Source organism: Schistocerca nitens, chromosome 4 (assembly GCF_023898315.1).
Source record: "Schistocerca nitens isolate TAMUIC-IGC-003100 chromosome 4, iqSchNite1.1, whole genome shotgun sequence".
NCBI lineage: Eukaryota > Metazoa > Arthropoda > Insecta > Orthoptera > Acrididae > Schistocerca > Schistocerca nitens.
Genome location: NC_064617.1, coordinates 757,041,882 through 757,061,655, shown reverse-complemented (window position 1 = coordinate 757,061,655; position 19,774 = coordinate 757,041,882). Strand labels below are relative to the sequence as shown.

At 39.3% G+C, this 19,774-nt stretch overlaps 1 protein-coding gene across 2 annotated transcripts in view; it reads left to right on the top strand.

Annotated features, from left to right (window-relative positions):
* Positions 1–19,774, top strand: part of LOC126253050 (ubiquitin carboxyl-terminal hydrolase 5) — a 160,586-nt gene that overhangs the window by 56,825 nt on the left and 83,987 nt on the right. For both annotated transcript variants that reach the window (XR_007545889.1, XM_049954130.1), the window contains exons 3-5: positions 4,498–4,680; positions 12,681–12,787; positions 12,869–13,056. Coding sequence is in view for 1 of the 2 variants with exons in the window: in XM_049954130.1 (XP_049810087.1) it covers positions 4,498–4,680; positions 12,681–12,787; positions 12,869–13,056 (478 nt within the window). In the remaining variant the exon portion in view is untranslated. The remainder of the gene's footprint in view (positions 1–4,497; positions 4,681–12,680; positions 12,788–12,868; positions 13,057–19,774) is intronic.

The window sequence follows — 19,774 nt, the reverse complement described above, 5'->3', positions numbered from 1 at the left end:
CATAGGGGAGGGAGGGAAAAAGGGAATGGAAAAGGAGAGAAGCAGAGAGGGAGAAAGATTGGTGGTTACATTGGCAGAGACAGTGAGTGCAATGAGGGTGATAAATTGGGAGGAGGTGACAGGAAAGGGGAAGTTTTGGGGGCAGTAGGTTATTGTAGGTTGAGGCTGATATAATTTCGGAAGTGGGGCATGAGTGGTAAGGATAACTGTCATCTTTATACTTCTTATTCCAGTTCTGACACAAGTTCATCGTACCCATCAGAGGCCAGCCCACCTGTGAAAGCTCTACTGCAGCTGCAGCTCTACTGCAATTGCTGCGTAGCTTTTTTATATTGTTATGACTACCAACCAGCTGTCTTACCAGGATGAACAGCCACCACCAAATTGTGGCCAAGAACACATTGGACCAACCTACTGCCCCCACACTATCTGCCCAGCAGTTTCTCTGCCCCGCTCTGCCCTGTAATCGCCTACCAATTCACATCCCCTTACCCGCATTGTGCTCACTCTCTCCCAACACATTCATCTGTCTTTCCCTGTCTCTGCTTCTCCTATTTCCCTCTGTGCCCCCAGGTCTTTGTCAAAAATACACACACACACACACACACACACACACACACACACACACACACACACAGTCTCTGGCAGCTGGAGCTAGACTTAATTAGCTTCTTTGTCTTCTGTTTGTTTGTTTAGGCTGAACTATTTTCTGTTTTTCCACACCCCATCAAAGACTTCTTTTTTGAAAAACCCAAGAGCCTTCGAAACTTGGCCTAAGTTTAGTCTTTATAAAATAAACAAATACAGGTTTTTATGTATAATTTTTGCAAATTAGTATTTATGTAAAATAAGGGAAAGGCAACCACTTACATATAGAGGACTGGTGCATGGCATACACAAATATGTGTCAGAAAAAAGTTCATACTGTGTGGCTGTATGTGTGAACATGTGTAATCATAGTAAAGAAAGCTCAAAAGTTAGTGTTAACAGTTTTCTGTTACACTTTATTATGTGCCACCTGTATAGGTAAGTGGTTGCCTTTCCCTTGTTTTACATATTTTTCCATCAAGGGATTTCCATTATTGTTCATCATCATTTAAGACTGATTATGCCTTTCAGCGTTCAGTTTGGAGCATAGTCCCCCTTAGAAAATTCCTCCATGATCCCCTATTCAGTGCTAACATTGGTGCCTCTTCTGATGTTAAGCCTATTACTTCAAAATCATTCTTAACCGAATCCAGGTACCTTCTCCTTGGTCTGCCCCGACTCGTCCTACCCTCTACTGCTGAACCCATGAGTCTCTTGGGTAACCTTGCTTCTCCCATGCGTGTAACATGACCCCACCATCTAAGCCTGTTCACCCTGACTGTTGCATCTATAGAGTTCATTCCCAGCTTTTCTTTGATTTCTTCATTGTGGACACCCTCCTGCCATTGTTCCCATCTACTAGTACCTGCAATCATCCTAGCTACTTTCATATCCATAACCTCGACCTTGTTGATAAGGTAACCTGAATCCACCCAGCTTTCGCTCCCATACAACAAAGTTGGTCGAAAGATTGAACGGTGCACAGATAACTTAGTCTTGGTACTGACTTCTTTCTTGCAGAAGAGAGTAGATCGTAGCTGAGCGCTCACTGCATTAGCTTTGCTACACCTCGCTTCCAGTTCTTTCACTATGTTGCCATCCTGTGAGAATATGCATCATAAGTACTTGAAACCATCCACCTGTTCTAGCTTTGTTCCTCCTATTTGGCACTCAATCCGTTTATATCTCTTTCCCAGTGACATTACTTTCGTTTTGGAGATTCTAATCTTCATACCATAGTCCTTACATTTCTGATCTAGCTCTGAAATATTACTTTGCAAACTTTCAATCGAATCTGCCATCACAACTAAGTCATCGGCATATGCAAGACTGCTTATTTTGTGTTCACATATCTTAATCTCACCCAGCCAGTCTATTGTTTTCAACATATGACCATAAATAATATGAACAACAGTGGAGACAGGTTGCAGCCTTGTCTTACCCCTGAAACTACTCTGAACCATGAACTCAATTTACCGTCAACTCTAACTGCTGCCTGACTATCCATGTAAAGACCTTTAATTGCTTGCAAAAGTTTGCCTCCTATTCCATAATCTCGTAGAACAGACAATAACTTCCTCTTAGGAACCCGGTCATATGCCTTTTCTAGATCTATGAAGCATAGGTACAGTTCCCTGTTCCACTCATAGCACTTCTCCATTATTTGCCGTAAGCTAAAGATCTGGTCCTGACAACCTCTAAGAGGCCTAAACCCACACTGATTTTCATCCAATTGGTCCTCAACTAATACTCGCACTTTCCTTTCAACAATACCTGAGAAGATTTTACCCACAACGCTGATTAAAGAAATACCTCTGTAGTTGTTACAATCTTTTCTGTTTCCATGTTTAAAGATTGGTGTGATTACTGCTTTTGTCCAGTCTGATGGAACCTGTCCCGACTCCCAGGCCATTTCAATTATCCTGTGTAGCCATTTAAGACCTGACATTCCACTGTATTTGTTGAGTTCCGACTTAATTTAATCCACCCCAGCTGCTTTATTGCACTGCAATCTATTGACCATTTTCTCCACTTTCTCAAATGTGATCCTATTTCCATCATCATTCCTATCCCATTGTACCTCGAAATCTGAAACATTACTGATCGTATTTGCACCTACATTGAGCAACTCTTCAAAATATTCCCTCCATCTGGCCAAGCAATCCACAGGATTCACCATCAGTTTTCCTGACCTGGCCAAAATACTTGTCATTTCCTTCTTACCTCCCTTTCGAAGACTGCTAATTACACTCCAGAATGGTTTTCCAGCAGCTTGACCCAAAGTCTCCAACCTGTTTCCAAAGTCTTCCCACGATTTCTTCTTGGATGCTGCAATTATCTGTTTGGCTTTGTTTCTTTCTTCAACATAACTTTCTCTGTCTACCTGAGTTCTATTATGTAGCCATTTTTGATATGCCTTCTTTTTCCTTTTACAGGCTGCCTTGACTGTGTCATTCCACCAAGCTGTTTGCTTCATCCTACCTTTACACACTACTGTTCCAAGACATTCTTTAGCCACTTCTAGTACTGTGTCCCTGTACCTTGTCCATTCCTTTTCCAATGACTGCAATTGACTACATTCAACTAACTGGTACCTTTCTGAGATCATTGTTATGTACTTGTGCCTGATTTCCTTATCCTGAAGTTTCTCCACTCTTATCCTCCTACATATGGACCTGACCTCCTGCACTTTCGGCCTCACAATCCCTATTTCACTGCAGATTAAATAATGATCAGTGTCATCAAAGAATCCCCTGAATACACGTGTCCCCCTCACAGCCTACCTGAATTCCTGATCTGTTATTATATAGTCAATGACAGATCTGGTTCCCCTGCCTTCCCAAGTATACCGGTGAATGTTCTTATGTTTAAAAAAGGAGTTCGTGATTACTAAGCCCATACTGGCACAGAAATCCAAGAGTTGTTTCCCGTTCCTGTTGGCCTCCATATCCTCTCCAAATTTACCCATAACCTTTTCATAGCCTTCTGTTCGATTTCCAATCCTGGCATTAAAATCACCCATGAGCAGAACACTGTCCTTGTCCTTTACTCTAACAACTACATCACTGAGTGCCTCATAAAAACTATCCATCTTATCTTGATCTGTCCCTTCACAGTGTGAATATGCTGACACAATCCTAATTTTCTAGCTAGACACTGTCAAATCTATCCACATCAGTCATTCGTTTACATACCTTATTGCAACTACGCTGGGTTCCATTTCTTTCCTGATGTAAAGCCCTACACCCCATTGTGCTATTCCTGCTTTGACTCCTGACAGGTAGACCTTGTATTCTCCCACTTCCTCTTCTTTCTCACCCCTTACCCGAATGTCACTAACAGCTAAAACGTCCAGCCCCATCTTACTTGCAGCCTCTGACAGCTCTACCTTCTTCTCAGAGTAGCCCCCATTGATATTAATAGCTCCCCATCTCATTACCATTTGTTTGCCAAGTCGTATCTTAGGAGTCCCTGGTTTGTCAGTCAGAGGTGGGACTCCGTCACCTCCAAAGGTCCGAGGCATTTTGCTCTGATTGTTGCCAGCATCATATTTAAAGTACCAGGGAAGCAGGTTGCTAGCCTTACTTGCCCCGAGTCCCATTGAGTTTTACCCCTAACGGTTGAGGGACTAACCGGTGGATTTGGTAGTCTTTGCCATATGAGCACAAAGGTGACCACGCCTCAGAATATGTCCGAGATGCCCATCCTTATTCCAAAGTAACTGGTATCCCGACTGTCGGGACCACTTACTTGGCCACTCATACGTTGCCCGTGGTTCATGAACTAGGACATGACTACAGGAACCCACACCATGAACCACAATTATTGTTATGAAATATAAATTTGGTTATTGTGTGGTAATATTTTTCATCAATATTGGTTACAAATACAATTATTATTGTTGTTTAGATTGCTACTGAACAGCAGGGAGATGGACCAGAGAAAAAAATTACAAGGCTTGCAATTGGTGTTGAAGGGGGATTTGATCCTGATGCCAGGAAGAAGAAATTTGAATATGAAGATTCATATTCCATTGTGGTGTTTCCATCACGTGACACCATAAAGTGGCCTAATTCTGATCTACCGGAAAAGGTAAGAAATGTTGCCAGTTGATTGTATAATATCATAATAACCACTTTCATGCAATTTTATTTTAATTGTTGTGTTTAAAAATATCTTATGGTAATGTACTCATGTTTACAGTTTGTTACAACAGTGTTATAAAAATGGCACAATGTATGTAGTACAGAGAGAGGGTAAATTCTTAACAGTTGTTGAAATTGGACCAGTTTAAAAAGAAATTATACCTGTTGTCTCAATCACATGCATCATAACATGTATCCCAGTGGAAGATGCAGGAGGAATACCTGTTCCATACATTTGTCCACGAACTATTATTCCACGCAACTCACTAATGCTTCCTACCTTCATCAGGGCAAGGATACCTCCGAAGACAGCCATATAATCTGTCACCTTCCTTCCCTCCTGCCAATTTTCTTTATCCAGCCAATGGATGGTTGGGATTGGTATAGTACTTCTCCAATTATGCAGAGAACGGCCCTTGATCATATGTAGACTATTATTACAAAGGGTTCACTGCTCCTGGAGTCAGTTTTTGGCTGTATTGCAAACTTTTCCTAGGGAGGAGTCCATGTACCAATTCTGCCCATCCTGCCTAGGTCAGATGTCACATCATACTTCAAATGTTTGTGCATTGTGCATCTAAGGTGGGATGTGAGAACGAACCCTATACTCAACTTGTCGGCTGTGGAAAACCAACTGAAAACCACACCCAAGCTGACTGGCAACACTGGCCCGTATCATTAATCGATCTGGGGCTGGTGTGCCTCTCCATGTCCCGGAATCGGACACTTTAAGGGCTCAGCTAGCCAGGTGGGTAAACTAACAACTTAATTGCAACCACTACCAAACATTTTACATCAAAAGTGCCTCTCTCAGGTTATTCACCAAGATATGTGGCTATTGCAAACTGTGTCCTACCAGACCAGATAGTTGCATGACATGCTTCACATGCTGTTCAATATGACGTGTGAAACTTAAAGGCTGCTTCATGAACTATCATCCAACATAGCCCACACCCAGTCCCATACCACACACTGAATATAACTTCTTTTCAATTGCACCAAGTGGGCAGCACGTTGCTTAACCCTTTTGACTTCTTTTCTGGAGACATAGGGTTCGAATCCATGTACAGTCGCCCAGTCTTGGATTACACACACAATTAAAGCAAGTGCTGGAATGACGATGACACTGGCCGTTTTCTCCCCGTCTTCTTCCTTCTGATCTGTTAATGTTTGTCTCATTTGATGGACTGTGAGGTATCCTCAATTACATGATTATGTTCCATCTTGAATTTTACATTAATTTATGAGGATGCCAGCCATTAAGAACCCAAATTATGAATGACGGATGATTAACAGTTCCGGGTGATGTCATTCATATTTGGTAGGTTGCTTGTCTACAACCTAAAATGAAAAACACTTAAGATATTTTGGCTCAAAGGTCTCCCCATCCTCCACCCCTACCCCTGTCCCTCCATACCCCATCTGCATTTGAGAAAATCATACCCAAAATCCATAATGCCTAATCAACTCAAAACTGATGGGATCAATAGGCAGTTGAATATTGACACGTGTGGATTCTGCAAACGCGTATTTTCTTAGAAAAGAGAGAACTTGTGTTTGGCTCCCAAATGCGTTGTGCTGTTTTTCATTTGTATTTTTTTCCATGTCAAAATTTCTGGCAAAGCAGTCAGTGAAAAATAACAAGAAGGTATGCAAATAAATTTCTCAAACAACTAGAATTAGTAAAGAATTAAAATTTAAATCCTGGCTGTCTTACAATGGCTCTTTCACTTACTCTGTTAAATGTCCTGTTTTCCTTTAAACAACTACATGGATAGTTCTGGTCATATAAACATTTGAGATAAATATACTCGTGGCACCAAGAACAATCTTCATACATCAATATTGTTCCTTCTAAAGATGTGGTGAAAAAAATTTGGTTTACATTCAAAAATATTTCTTTTTCGGGAGTTAATTTTAATGCATAACGTCGCCTGGAAAATCGGTGTTAAAAGTTGTTCATGAATTGCATCCATATAGTTATGCAGTGGTGGGTTTCCAGATGCACATTACAATTATGCGTGTACTTTGTTATTTTTTCCTTATTGATCACTTATTAACACTTCTCTTCCTGCAAGATTCGATGTGTAAAAAAATAAAAATTAGAAATCTGCAGGATACATTTTAGAATCACGCATGTTCTCTGTGCCCCAGCTAAAAATCATGGTTACTACACCTGTGGTGCTTTCATCGAACAGCATTTACTGTATGGGTACGTAAGTGCCAGTCATAGCAGTTTCTTTCCTCAATTTCTAGGAAAATGTTTTTTCTGGACCCCATAAAGAATGAAAAATGCTCATTTTTCAACTATATGAAAAGCAAAATTGCTACTCACCATATAGCAGAGATGTGAATCGCAGATAGCCACAACAAAAACACTGTCACAATATAAGCTTTCAACCAACAAGGCTTAAGTCGAAAATAGTCACCACACCCCCGTGTGTGTGTGCAAACACAACTCACACACACGACTGCAGCCTCTGGCAGCTGAAGCCACACTTCAGCAGCCAGAAGCTGCAGTCGTATTGTTACATTCCATCCTGGATTTTCCATTGTATCATTTTTCATGTTTTGAACTACAGGCAAAAATCAAACAATGGAAAACAGGATGGTATTGCGACAAAACAAGGTGGGATATTTTTACTTCCCCTCTTGTTTTACCATCTGCCTCCTTAATTTTTTTTTTAGGCGAAATCTGTAATTGTTTTGTAACTTAAATTTTGTTGTTTACATACAAACAAATATAAATTCTGTACTAAGTAGAAACATTTGGAGGAACAACTAATAGCATTCTTAAAGGACCTATTTGGCTCTATTTGAAAACATGTTAACAAAACCAGCCCTTAATTCCAAAGTAATTAACAGTTTTGTGACAAGTATTGTTTGCGTAATTACAGTTGTTAATTTAATGATTTAAACAAACAATTAGGCCAAATTCTTGTAGTAGAAGAAACTGTTAAAAAGAACCATATTTTTTATGTATTCAGTTAATTTAATGAGTTAAGTTTTAATTGTAATTTCTGTAAATTTAACTTTGAACAATGTGCAGTTTCAGTACCTATTACTGTGAGGATATAAAAGGGCCCGATTTTTAGTCCTGAGACAGTCAGTCCGCAGCCGAGTTGCAGATGAGGAGCCTGTGTTGGTTATAACAACGACAATGCATCAACCTAACAGTGAAATAAGTGTTACACCAATAGGCTGTGTGGTAAAACAATGACAGTGTCTGCTCCATATGTACCTTCCTATTAGTTAAGAACTGTGAACTTTGTGGTTAGGTTTTTACTGCTCGTAGATGTTCAGCAGAAAACTATTGTAGCAGTATGTGGATGTTTGCCTGCAACCTATTGAAGGGGGAAACCAGATGGCAATATGGTTGACCCGCTAGATGGTGCTGCCATAGGTCAAACAGATATCGACTGTGTTTTTTAAAATAGGAACCCCCATTTTTTATTACATATTTGTGTAGTACGTAAAGAAATATGAATGTTTTAGTTAGGCCACTTCTTTCACTTTGCAGTTTTTTCGTTTGATGCTTATTTCGTGTGATATTTGGCCCAGTCACTATCAGTGGACCACCCTGTATACATAAATGGTCTAACGGTTAGGGTGAGTAGTAAGTTGCAGGTCTTTTCTGATGGTGCCAAAGAGTATGGGAAAATGTCATCCTTGGGGTGACTGTAGAAGAATACAGGATGACGACTGGATTTCTATTTGGTATGATGAACAGAAGCTTACTCCAAATGCAGAAAATTTAATTTAATGCAGATAAGTATGAAAAAACCTTGTAAGACCTGAAAACAATACAAATTGTGTACTGCTTGAAACAGTCATGCCAGATATCTACATGTAACATTGTGACGAATTATGAAATGGAACGAGCACATAAGGTTAGTTGTACGAGGTGTGGCTAGAAAAAAACCGGACTAGTACTGGTGAAACAATAAAACGAATGCAATAAGGCTGAAAGTCGCGTGGCCTGTCACATGACTCTCACTCTGCCTACTGCTCGAGTTTCATCTGCCTCCTGCACTCAGTCTGCCCGTGGCGTCTGTTTTAAGTAGTTGATGTTTTGTCTGTGCATCGGAAAATGTTGAGTGTACAGAAAGAACAGCGTGTTAACATCAAATTTTGTTTCAAACTAGGAAAATCTGCAAGTGAAACGTTTGTAATGTTACAACAAGTGTACGACGATGATTGTTTATCGCGAACACAAGTGTTTGAGTGGTTTAAACGATTTAAAGATGGCCGCGAAGACACCAGTTATGACACTCGCACTGGCAGACCATTGTCAGCAAAAACTGATGCAAACATTGGAAAAAACGGTAAACTTGTTCGACACTTTCCTTGTCAACTCCTGTTAACTCAGACACTGCTCTGATTGTTAAACAGCGATCTTGTCGAACAAGTTTACCGATTTTTTCAATGTTTGCATCAGTTTTTGCTGACAATGGTCTGCCAGTGCGAGAGTCATCACTGGTGTCTTCGCGTCCATCTTTAAATAGTTTAAACCACTCAAACACTTGTGTTCGCGATAAACAATCATCGCCGTACACTTGTTGTAACATTACAAACGTTTCACTTGCAGATTTTCCTAGTTTGAAACAAAATTTGATGTTAACACGCTGTTCTTTCTGTACACTCAACATTTTCCGACGCACAGACAAAACGTCAACTACTTAAAACAGACGCCACGGGCAGACTGAGTGCAGGAGGCAGATGAAACTTGAGCAGTAGGCGGAGCGAGAGTCACATGACAGGCCACGCGACTTTCAGCCTTATTGCATTCGTTTTATTGTTTCACCAGTACTAGTCCGGTTTTTTTCTAGCCACACCTCGTAGTTAAGGTGAATGGCCGACTTACTCGCTCTCTCCATTTGTGAATGGCGCACAATGCCCAGTGGTCTAGCACTTCCCACTTTATTACATAAGATTCTGTTCAAATTTTGTGCATAGATGTCTAAACATGTTATAGATAATTCCACAAATTATTAGTTCCCAGTATTTTGTATTTAATCTCTAGGGATTAAGTAAATTGAAGATGGTGGAAATCTTAAGACGAGGTTGCAGAAGACTTTGTCACTTTTGAGGTGATGTGTTCCATGAAATAGTTAAGCTACACCATTGAGAATACGCCCTTTGATTCAATAATTTGCATAGTATTGGTTATACAAGATTTAAGACTTTTTATACAATTCTCATAGGTGCACCATCACCAACTAATTTCAATGCAATGAAAAATGTTCAAACTGTTGGTGGAATTATTTCATTAAATAATTGTGACAGATAGCCCTGCTTTGAGTTGTTTGCTATCTATTAGTTTATTTATGGTAAATGTAAAACTTAGCTTTGCGATAAGAAAATTTCTTGGCATAGTCAGTGACAACACCTCATTCAGAAAATCATCTTTGATATTTAGGTAATTTGAAATTTGTATCTCAAAGTTTATCTCTAATGGAGTTCATTCAACATCCATTAGTAACAACACTTTTTTGTGATCCTATACATTACTTCTGAAGAAGAATATTACTGGTGATTCTGTAAGTGATAAGGAGGGGAAATTGGGTCTCAAGAAAGAGGCACAGGATGGAACATGGGGAAAGGGAAGCAGTAAGAAAACTGGAAACTGGGCCCTGCGAGGAAGCTGGTGCGGAGCAAAGAGAGGCAGCAGGGAAGCCGAGGGGGGGGGGGGGGGAGAAGGAGACAGCAAGAAGGCTGGGGAAAAGAGTGCAGTCAGAAACAAGGGAATAAGGGGGTAGTCTAGTCAGGAACATGGGGATAAGTGAGAGGGGCATCAGTCAGGAAAATGGGTATTTGGGGGGCGGGGGGCAGCCAGGAATGTCAGAAAAGAGGGGCAATCAGGAACATGAGGAAAAGGAAGGCACTTCAGAAGCTGGGGAACAGACATGGTGTTCAGGGAGCTGAGGAATAGGAGGGCAGTAAGTAAGGAAGCTGTGACATGGCTGGGGGGGGGGGGGAGGCAATGATGAAGCTGGGGAATATGAGGGGAGGGGGCCAATAAGGATGTGGGGAATATGTGGGCAGTGAGGAAGCTGGGGAAATGGGCAAAATATCTATCATTATAAAAACTATTACGGGATGATGACAGATTTTTTGCATGCATTCTAGTTAGCGACGAAGCGTCATTCACCAACAGCGGTAACGTAAACTGGCATAATATGCACTATTGGGCAACAGAAAATCCACGATGGCTGTGACAAGTGGAACATCAGTGACCTTGGCGGGTTAATGTATGGTGCGGCATTATGGGAGGAAGGATAATTGGCCTCCATTTTATCAATGTCAAACTAAATGGTGCAATGTATGCTGATTTCCTACGTAATGTTCTACAGATGTTACTACAAGATGTTTCACTGCATGACAGAATGGCGACGTACTTCCAACATGATGGATGTCTGGCACATAGCTTGCTTGTGGTTGAAGCGGTATTGAATAGCATATTTCATGACAGGTGGATTGGTCGTTGAAGCACCATACCATGGCCTCCACGTTCACCGGATCTGACGTCCCCGGATTTCTTTCTGTGGGAAAGTTGAAGGATATTTGCTATCGTGATCCACTGACAACACCTGACAACATGCGTCAGCGCATTGTCAATGCATGTGCGCACATTACAGAAGGTGAACTACTCGCTGTTGAGAGGAATGTCATTACACGTATTGCCAAATGCGTTGAGGTTGACGGACATCATTTTGAGCATTTATTGCATTAATATGGCATTTACAGGTAATCACGCTGTAACAGCATGCATTCTCAGAAATGATAAGTTCACAAAGGTACATGTATCACATTGTAACAACTGAAATAAAATCTTCAAACGTACCTATGTTCTGCATTTTAATTTAAAAACCTACCTGGTACCAACTGTTCGTCTAAAATTGTGAGCCATACGTTTGTGACTACTACAGCGCCATCTATCACAAAGCGAAAAAAGTGGTCCAACTAAAACATTCATATTTCTTTCCGCACTACACGAGTATGTAATAAAAAATGGGGGTTCCTATTTTAAAAAATGCAGTTGATAACTGATCTATGGCAGTGCCATCTGGTTTTCCCCTTCAAGCTAGACAAGTTTCGTTCTTTGTACTTTTTTGTTTGACGCTTATTTCGTGAGATATTTGGCCCGGTCACGATTGATGGACCACCCTGTATAGAGAACAAGAGTGGTCCTTTCACAATTCTTTTGCAATTTTTGATGATACCTCACAATTCTTTTGCAATTTTTGATGATACCTTTGTCTCTACCATTCAGGATAAAATACCAGGTTCTGTCACTTCAGAAGTCTTCGACCCACTCACATATCTGGGAACCTATTCTGTATGCTCCTTCCTTCATTAAGTCTGCAGTGGGGCATTGTGTCAAACATTTTCCAGAAACTTAAGAATGTTGAACCTGCCTGTTGCCCTTCATCCTTGATTTGCAGAGTATTGTGCAAGGAAAGGGAAAGCTGAATTTCACATGAGCGAGTCTTGCTAAATCTGTTCTGATTTGTGGATAGAAGCTTCTGTCTCGAGGAAATTTATTATGTTTGAATTTAGAATACGTTCAAGAATTCTGCAGCAAACCAATGTTGAGGATATTGTCTGTAATTTTACATGTCCATTCTTTAACCTCTCTGATAAACAGGTGTCACCTGCACTTTTCCCAGTAGCTTGGGTCTTTACACTGGGTGAGAGATCCACAATAAATACAGGTGAAGTATGGGGCCAGTGTCAAATTAGGATTCCATCTGGACAGGGTGACTTACTTGTTTTCAACTCTCTTTCAGTTGCATCTCAGCCACAGGGATGCCTATTTCTATGTCCTCCATATGGGAGCATGGAATGACCCATTTGCTTTTATCAACATTAATAAGTAAATCAGTGATGCTTGTCATATGTGTCACTTTATCAAATTTGGACAATCAGTATCTCTCTCCTAAACAGGTGCAGGAATGTGTCAAAGCTATTCTAGCTGCAGAGTCAGCCACAAAACTAGCTGAACTCGAGGCATTAACAGGCACATGGGATGGTGAAGCAAGAATAATATCAAAGTAAGTTTGAACCAAATTTTACACGTAGATGCATGTATGTACAACAAATATGCTGCAATCACACTGTATTTTTCTTTCAAGGCATGCAAATAATCTTCTTCAATTAAATAATGGCAAAAAGATTCCTCCAAGTGGATGGAAGTGTGAGAAATGTGATCTCACTCAGAATCTGTGGCTCAATCTAACAGATGGAGCTGTTCTTTGTGGGAGAAAATTTTTTGATGGCTCTGGAGGAAATGACCATGCTGTTGAGCATTATCGTGAAACAAGTAATATATTTGTATTTAATTATAGCTTACACTGGTCTAATGGATTTTCAGGTTTTGATATTGTGTCTGAATCATGTTTTGATTTGATTATTAACAGGACTTGAAAATGTATATTTGTTATCAAGAAGTTTAATACACAAATTCCTTTTGTAAAATACTAATTCACTCTTGTGAATGTAAACAGATGAATAAGTAGAAAATGCAGACTAGTGGTGAGTGGCCTTGCATAATTGAATTGTGTGGGATATAAAACTGTATGTTGGAATTGCATCGGGCATATGGAGACGTTAAGAGCATAAATTTTGGAACATTACTCCGTTCAGCTCTTGAGTATTGTTCTCAAAAATTAACATTACTTTTACTGGCAAAAAATTGTGTAGGATATCAGGACAGTGTCCCTTGATGAGCTGAGGAACTGTTGTTGGTTTTGGCTGGTAGTGTGATGCTCGTTATGTCTCCATGAAGAGAAGCTGCAGATGTAAGGTCTGGGTACAGTAACAGCCAAGTGATGCTAACATTCCTTTGAATAACACAACCCTCAAATAATTTTTCAATGCTGCCACATACCTATTGGGGGAGGGGGCGGGAGACTTCTTCCTATTAAAACCAGGTTACCGAAATACCAAGGAAATTTATATAGTGTTGGAACCATGGATGCCTTTTTAGAGTATTTACGATGACACTCTGACGCCATGGTGACAGTAGTCTCTCATTCACCTTAAGAGAGTGAAGGCCTAGCACCTGGTGAAGTGAACGCTGTGCACTATGTACTAATTTTGGTATGGTGAAACTGTAACTGGTGAATCTGAGACTGTTCTCTTGAGCCTGATAACTGAAATTCTGCATTGTAACGTAATCACTTATGTGAGCATAGGCTTCATTGAACATTTAAGAATTTTGAATGAAGTTCACATTTTCATTGACTTCCAGGAATATTGTTCACTGTTGTAGGTACATTAAATAAGTCGTCATTAGAATAAAATTGCTGTACACTCTGCAGTTTGTGAAGATACTGAAATGGAGAGTTCATCAAAAATTCTGACATTCTGAGCTGCAATGACTTGGCAGTCAGCTGGTATGAGTAAACAATCTTTCACACCAAGTGACAAGGACCTTTTAAGATGTCAGCTTGCACAGCATCAGTACATTCAAAGAAACATACAGACCATACAACACCTGTAGGCTTTTTTTTTCACAGTTAAACAGATTCTTAAAAATAACACCCTGCATTTTGATAGTGTTATGAAAGACAAGCATGCAACATGGTGTAATAGTAGTGCAAAAACTCATGCTGTGCGTGTATCACACAATCAGCAAAACACGTGTAGAGAGACTACAAACCTGGAGCTACTCCATGGTGAAGAAATGTTCCATTCTGCTACCTGTGCAAAGCAGTGCCTAGCTCATCATATATTTTTATTTGAATGACTGGTTTTGGCAGAGATAGATCAACCTCAGATCTAAATATTCATGATTTGGATTTGCAGCGCCTTCTGTTTACTGTGTTTGCAGTTAAATTTGTTGGAGGTAAGGTCTGCCAGTTATGCAGAACACCGTTTTTCCAAGTTTCGAAACATGTTTCAGGGCCTCTGTGCCATAATCAGTGGAGTTCTGTTTTATTTAATCTGTAATGTGAACATTTTTACTAAATGATTACAAAATTATGTGGATATTCGTTCCTTTTTGTTAGTACTTCTGGACCACCTGTATATTATTTATTACAGGTAGCTTGTCATCTACAACCAAAATGGTGTTGATGAGAAATTTTGTTGGGAGTTAACCTATCATTTTATGCACTAAAACGTAATTTAGTTTGTCGCGATATTTCGCACCTATATTCATTGTTACTTATGTTGTTGTGTGGCAAGACCTTTTTTATCTCAGCATCATGGTGAGGTGTTATGAAGCACACAAACATAACATGTATTTTCACAAAATAAAGCCATAAAAGCACTTTTCACTTCACCAAAAAACACTGCAATTGTGGTGGTTGTGTGTCCCATGTCCGAGCCCAGTCAGTGTACATTTGGTCACCACTGAGTTTGGCACCAAATTTGAATTTTGTTTGCATTTTTTTCTGTGTGTGTGTTTTCTGTATGCTTCTTAGCTAATTGTGTACCCTTTTACATGGTGTTCCTTTTGTGTGTAAAAAGTGTGTCGCTGCTGAGTGTAGAGTATCCATTTAAGACCTGTTTCCCTTCTGCTGTTGCCTTCGGTATGTGGAAGTTTTCCTCAATGGTCAGTTTGCTGTATAGACTGTGTCTAGATTTTAGTGTTCTTAAGTCTGCTTCTATTGTAGTTGGGTGGTGATTGTGGGCTATTAGGTGGTCAGCAATTGTGCTATGGGAGCTGTTGCTTTTTAAAGCTCTGAGATGTTCAGAATATTAGGTTTTGAAGTTTCTGCATGTGTGTCCCATGTACACTGACTGGCAAGTGTTGCATGTAAGTTCATATATTTCTGATCTGTTAAATTTATCCGTGGGTGTTTCTTGTGTTCTGACGTTTTTCTGTGTTGTGCTCTCTGTCCTGTATCGTATTTGGAGTCCCTGTTTCTTTAATATGTTGCCTATTATGTGAACAATCTTGTTATTGTAGGTGAGTATGTGCCATTTCATTTTGTGTGTGTGTTGTTGCTCTGTTGTGTTGTGTGTGTGGTCATTGTTTGTGTTCTGTGTTGGGTGAGGACTGTGTGTGTGTGTGGGGGGGGGGGGGAGGGGGATGTTGTTCTTCTTAGACTTTCATTTGGGTCATCTAAGAGTTCTTCCTTTTTCTTCCTTCAGTAGTCTTTCATCTTTTCACTATGTATCCATTTTCTCTCCTCTGACCATTTTGACCCTGTCTTCTTCTCCCTCCTGCCTTGGAATCCTTCCATTTTTAACACTTTCCTCTTGAAACTCTGTCTTTCTATTGCGTCTTTTTCACTTATGTTGTTTCTTTTCAAATATTTCCTAACTTCTTGAATCCAGGCTATGTTGACTTCTTGTCCCAAAGATGTAAAAATCTGTTTGGTTAACCTGTTGCTGTTCATCCTGTATAAGTGTCCAAAACATAGCAGTCGCCTCTTTGGTTGTGTTTCATTTATGTTTTCTGTGTTGCGGTAAACTTCTTCATTGCTGTTTAATTTACATACCTCTGTATTTTTTGGTGGTCTGAGTATTTTTCGAATGATTTTCCTTTCTAGGACTTAATGTTTGTGTAATTTGGAGTTCAGCACTAAACATTCACATGCACAAAGACATTCTGGTTTTACTTCTGTGTTGTAGTGCTGTATCTCCAAATTTTTAGACAGACCCCATTTGTTGTAGACATTCCTAGTTATTCCATAAGCTCTCTCCATTTTATGTACTCTTTCTTCTATAACGAATTTTTCTAAGCCATTTTCTTGGATAATTTCTCCCAAATATTTAAATTTATTTACCCTCTTTATCTGGCCAATATCTGTTGCTAGCGATTCCGGAGCATTTTTTTATAATGGTCATAAATTTTGTTTTTTCTACTGGTATTCTTAAACCTGCTTTGTTGGCTATTTCGTCCAAGAGATTGATTTGTATTCCAGCATTTGTTAGGTTTTCAGAAAGAATAGCAAACTCATCTGCAAATGCTGAACAGTGAATTTCAATACCTTTGTTTTTAGTTCCCAGTCTAATTGATGATAGCTTCTCTTCTTTTAGTTTTTGGTTCCATTCTCTTACTATTTTCTCTAGTATGCAGTTAAAAAAGTGGTGGAGACAGGCAGTCACCTTGCCTTACATCTGTTTTTATGTTGAATGCCTTCGATATTTCACCCTGAAACTTTTCTTTAGATTTGGTGTCTGTGAGTGGTATGTTCATTTTTGTGCTGTTTACATATTTTTTGATTTAATTTGACTACCATATGGGTATCATAACCATTTTCTACTGCTATTTCGTTTATTGTGTTTAGTTCTTGTTTGTAATCCTGTTTGTTCATGGGTGTTCAGGAGAATGAATCTGAAGTTTGCTTGCTTATGTGTCAGTGGGTGGTTCGATAGGTTGTGAATGGTAGTGCTTGTGATTGTCGGTTTCCTGAATATTGCAAAGTTGTGTGTGTTGTCTATGTATGGTGAGATGTAGAAAATGTAGGGTGGTGTTAGTTTCTGTTTCTAATGTGAAGTTAATTTTTGGGTGTAAGGTGTTTATTTCATTGTGTAGCTGTTCTATGTGTGTATGTGGTTCATCAGTCAGTCATATTATGTCATCGACATCATGGTACCAGTGTATGACTTTGTAGTTTTTTGGTTTTATTATGTGTCTGAAGATCATGTTCTCCAGGTTGTTCATAAATATGTTAGCAGTTATGCAAAAAACCATTTTGCCAAGTTCCCAAACATGTTTCTGTATAATTTAATCTGGAATGTGAACATTTTTACTAAATGATTACAAAATTATGTGGATATTTAGTTCAAACAACAATTCTTTTCTTTTCATTATTACCTTCACACTCAGTTTGCATGGTTTTTCACGACCCGTATATTATTTATTAACTGGCGGACCTTACATCCAACAAATTTAACTGCAAACACGGTAAACACAAGGAGCTGCAAATCCAACTGATGACTGTTTTGTCGCCCAGCCAGGCATTCCCCAGCAAGCTCTACATCAAATACAGAAACACCTTAATGAAGCTACAGAAGACAACTCTCAATATACAGTTTAATAAAAATTGCCTAGCTGATAATGTGATTCCATACTATATCAAAAACTCTGTGAATAGCATGTCATATGCACCAAAGAAAGTGAAAGAGAAGTGGTGATTATGTGGCTAAAGCAAGAGATTAGGGAATTGTATGCTAAAAAGCAATAATTCAACACTGAACCCAAAAAATTAACTCCACAGTAGAAACAGAAACCAACACCACCCTACATTTTGTAGATCTCACTATTCATAAAACAAACAACACACACAATTTCACAATATTCAGGAAACCGACAACCGCAAGCACCACCATTCACGAACTATCGAACCACGCATTGACACATAAGCAAGCAAACTTCAGATTCATACCCCATAGATTAAACAGAACACCCATGAACAAACAGAAGTACACACAAGAACTAAACACAATAAAATAAATAGCAGTAGAAAATGGTTATGATACCATATGGTAGACAAATTAAAATAAAAAAAATATGTAAACAGTACAAAAATGCACGCGCGCGCGCGCGCGCCCACACACACACACACACACACACACACACACACACACACACACACACGTACATACGTACGTACGTTCTCACCCAACACAGAACACAAACAATGACCACACACACAAAACGAAATGGCACATACTCACCTACAATAACAAGATTGTTCACATAATAGGCAACATATTAAAGAAACAGGGACTCCAAATAGGATACAGGACAGAGAGCACAACACAGAAAAACGTCAGAACATAAGAAACACCCACGGATAAATTTAACAGATCAGAAATATATGAACTTACATGCAACACTTGCCAGTCAGTGTACATAGGACACACATGCAGAAACTTCAAAACCTAATATTCTGAACATCTCAGAGCTTTAAAAAGCAACAGCTCCCATAGCACAATTGCTGACCACCTAATAGCCCACAATCACCACCCAACTACAATAGAAGCAGACTTAAGAACACTAAAATCTAGACACAGCCTATACAGGAAACTGACCATTGAGGAAAACTTCCACATACCGAAGGCAATAGCAGAAGGGAAACAGGTCTTAAATGGATACACTACACTCTGCAGTGACTCTCTATTTAACACATTAAAGGAACTTCACAAAAAAGACAACACAAACAGCTAAAAAGTCTATATATACGCACACACACCCACACAATAAATTGATACAGTACACTCTGCAAAGACTCACCATTTTACACACAAAAGGAACACCATGTAAAAGGCTACACAATTAGCTAAGAGGCATACAGAAAACACACACACACAGAAAAAAAGGCAAACAAAATTCAAATTTGGTGCCAAACTCAGTGGTGACCAAATGTACACTGACTGGGTTGGGACATGAGACACACAACCACCACAATTACAGTGTGTTTTGGTGAAGTGAAAAGTGCTTTTATGGCTTTATTTTGTGAAAATACATGTTATGTTTGTGTGCTTCAAAACACCTCACCATGATGCTGAGATAAAAAAGGTCTAGCCACACAACAACGTAAGTAACAACGAATATAGGTGCGAAATATCACGACAAACTAAATTAAGTTTTAGTGCATAAAATGATAGGTTAACTCCCAACAAAATTTCTCATCATCACCTTTTTGGTTGCAAATGACAAGCTACCTGTAATAAATAATATACAAGTGGTCCTCAAAAACCATGCAAACAGAGTGTGAAGGTACTAATAAAAAGAAATGAATTGTTGTTTGAATTAAATATCCACATAATTTTGTAATCATTTATTAAAAATGTTCACATCATAGATTAAATAAAACAGGAACCCACTGGTGATGGCACAGAGGTGCTGAAACATGTTTGGGAACTTGGAAAAATCGTGTTTTGCATAACTGGTGGACCTTACATCCAACAAATTCAGATCAAAACTGTGAAGACAATCTTCTGCATGCTTATGATCACAGGATGGCTCATTTCAGCAAAAACCAGTTCTTACAGTAAAAGTATGTGAGCTAGTTGGTGCTTTGTTCATAAAATTATAAGGAAAAAAATCACTGTTTTCTGCTTCTGACTCATCGGTT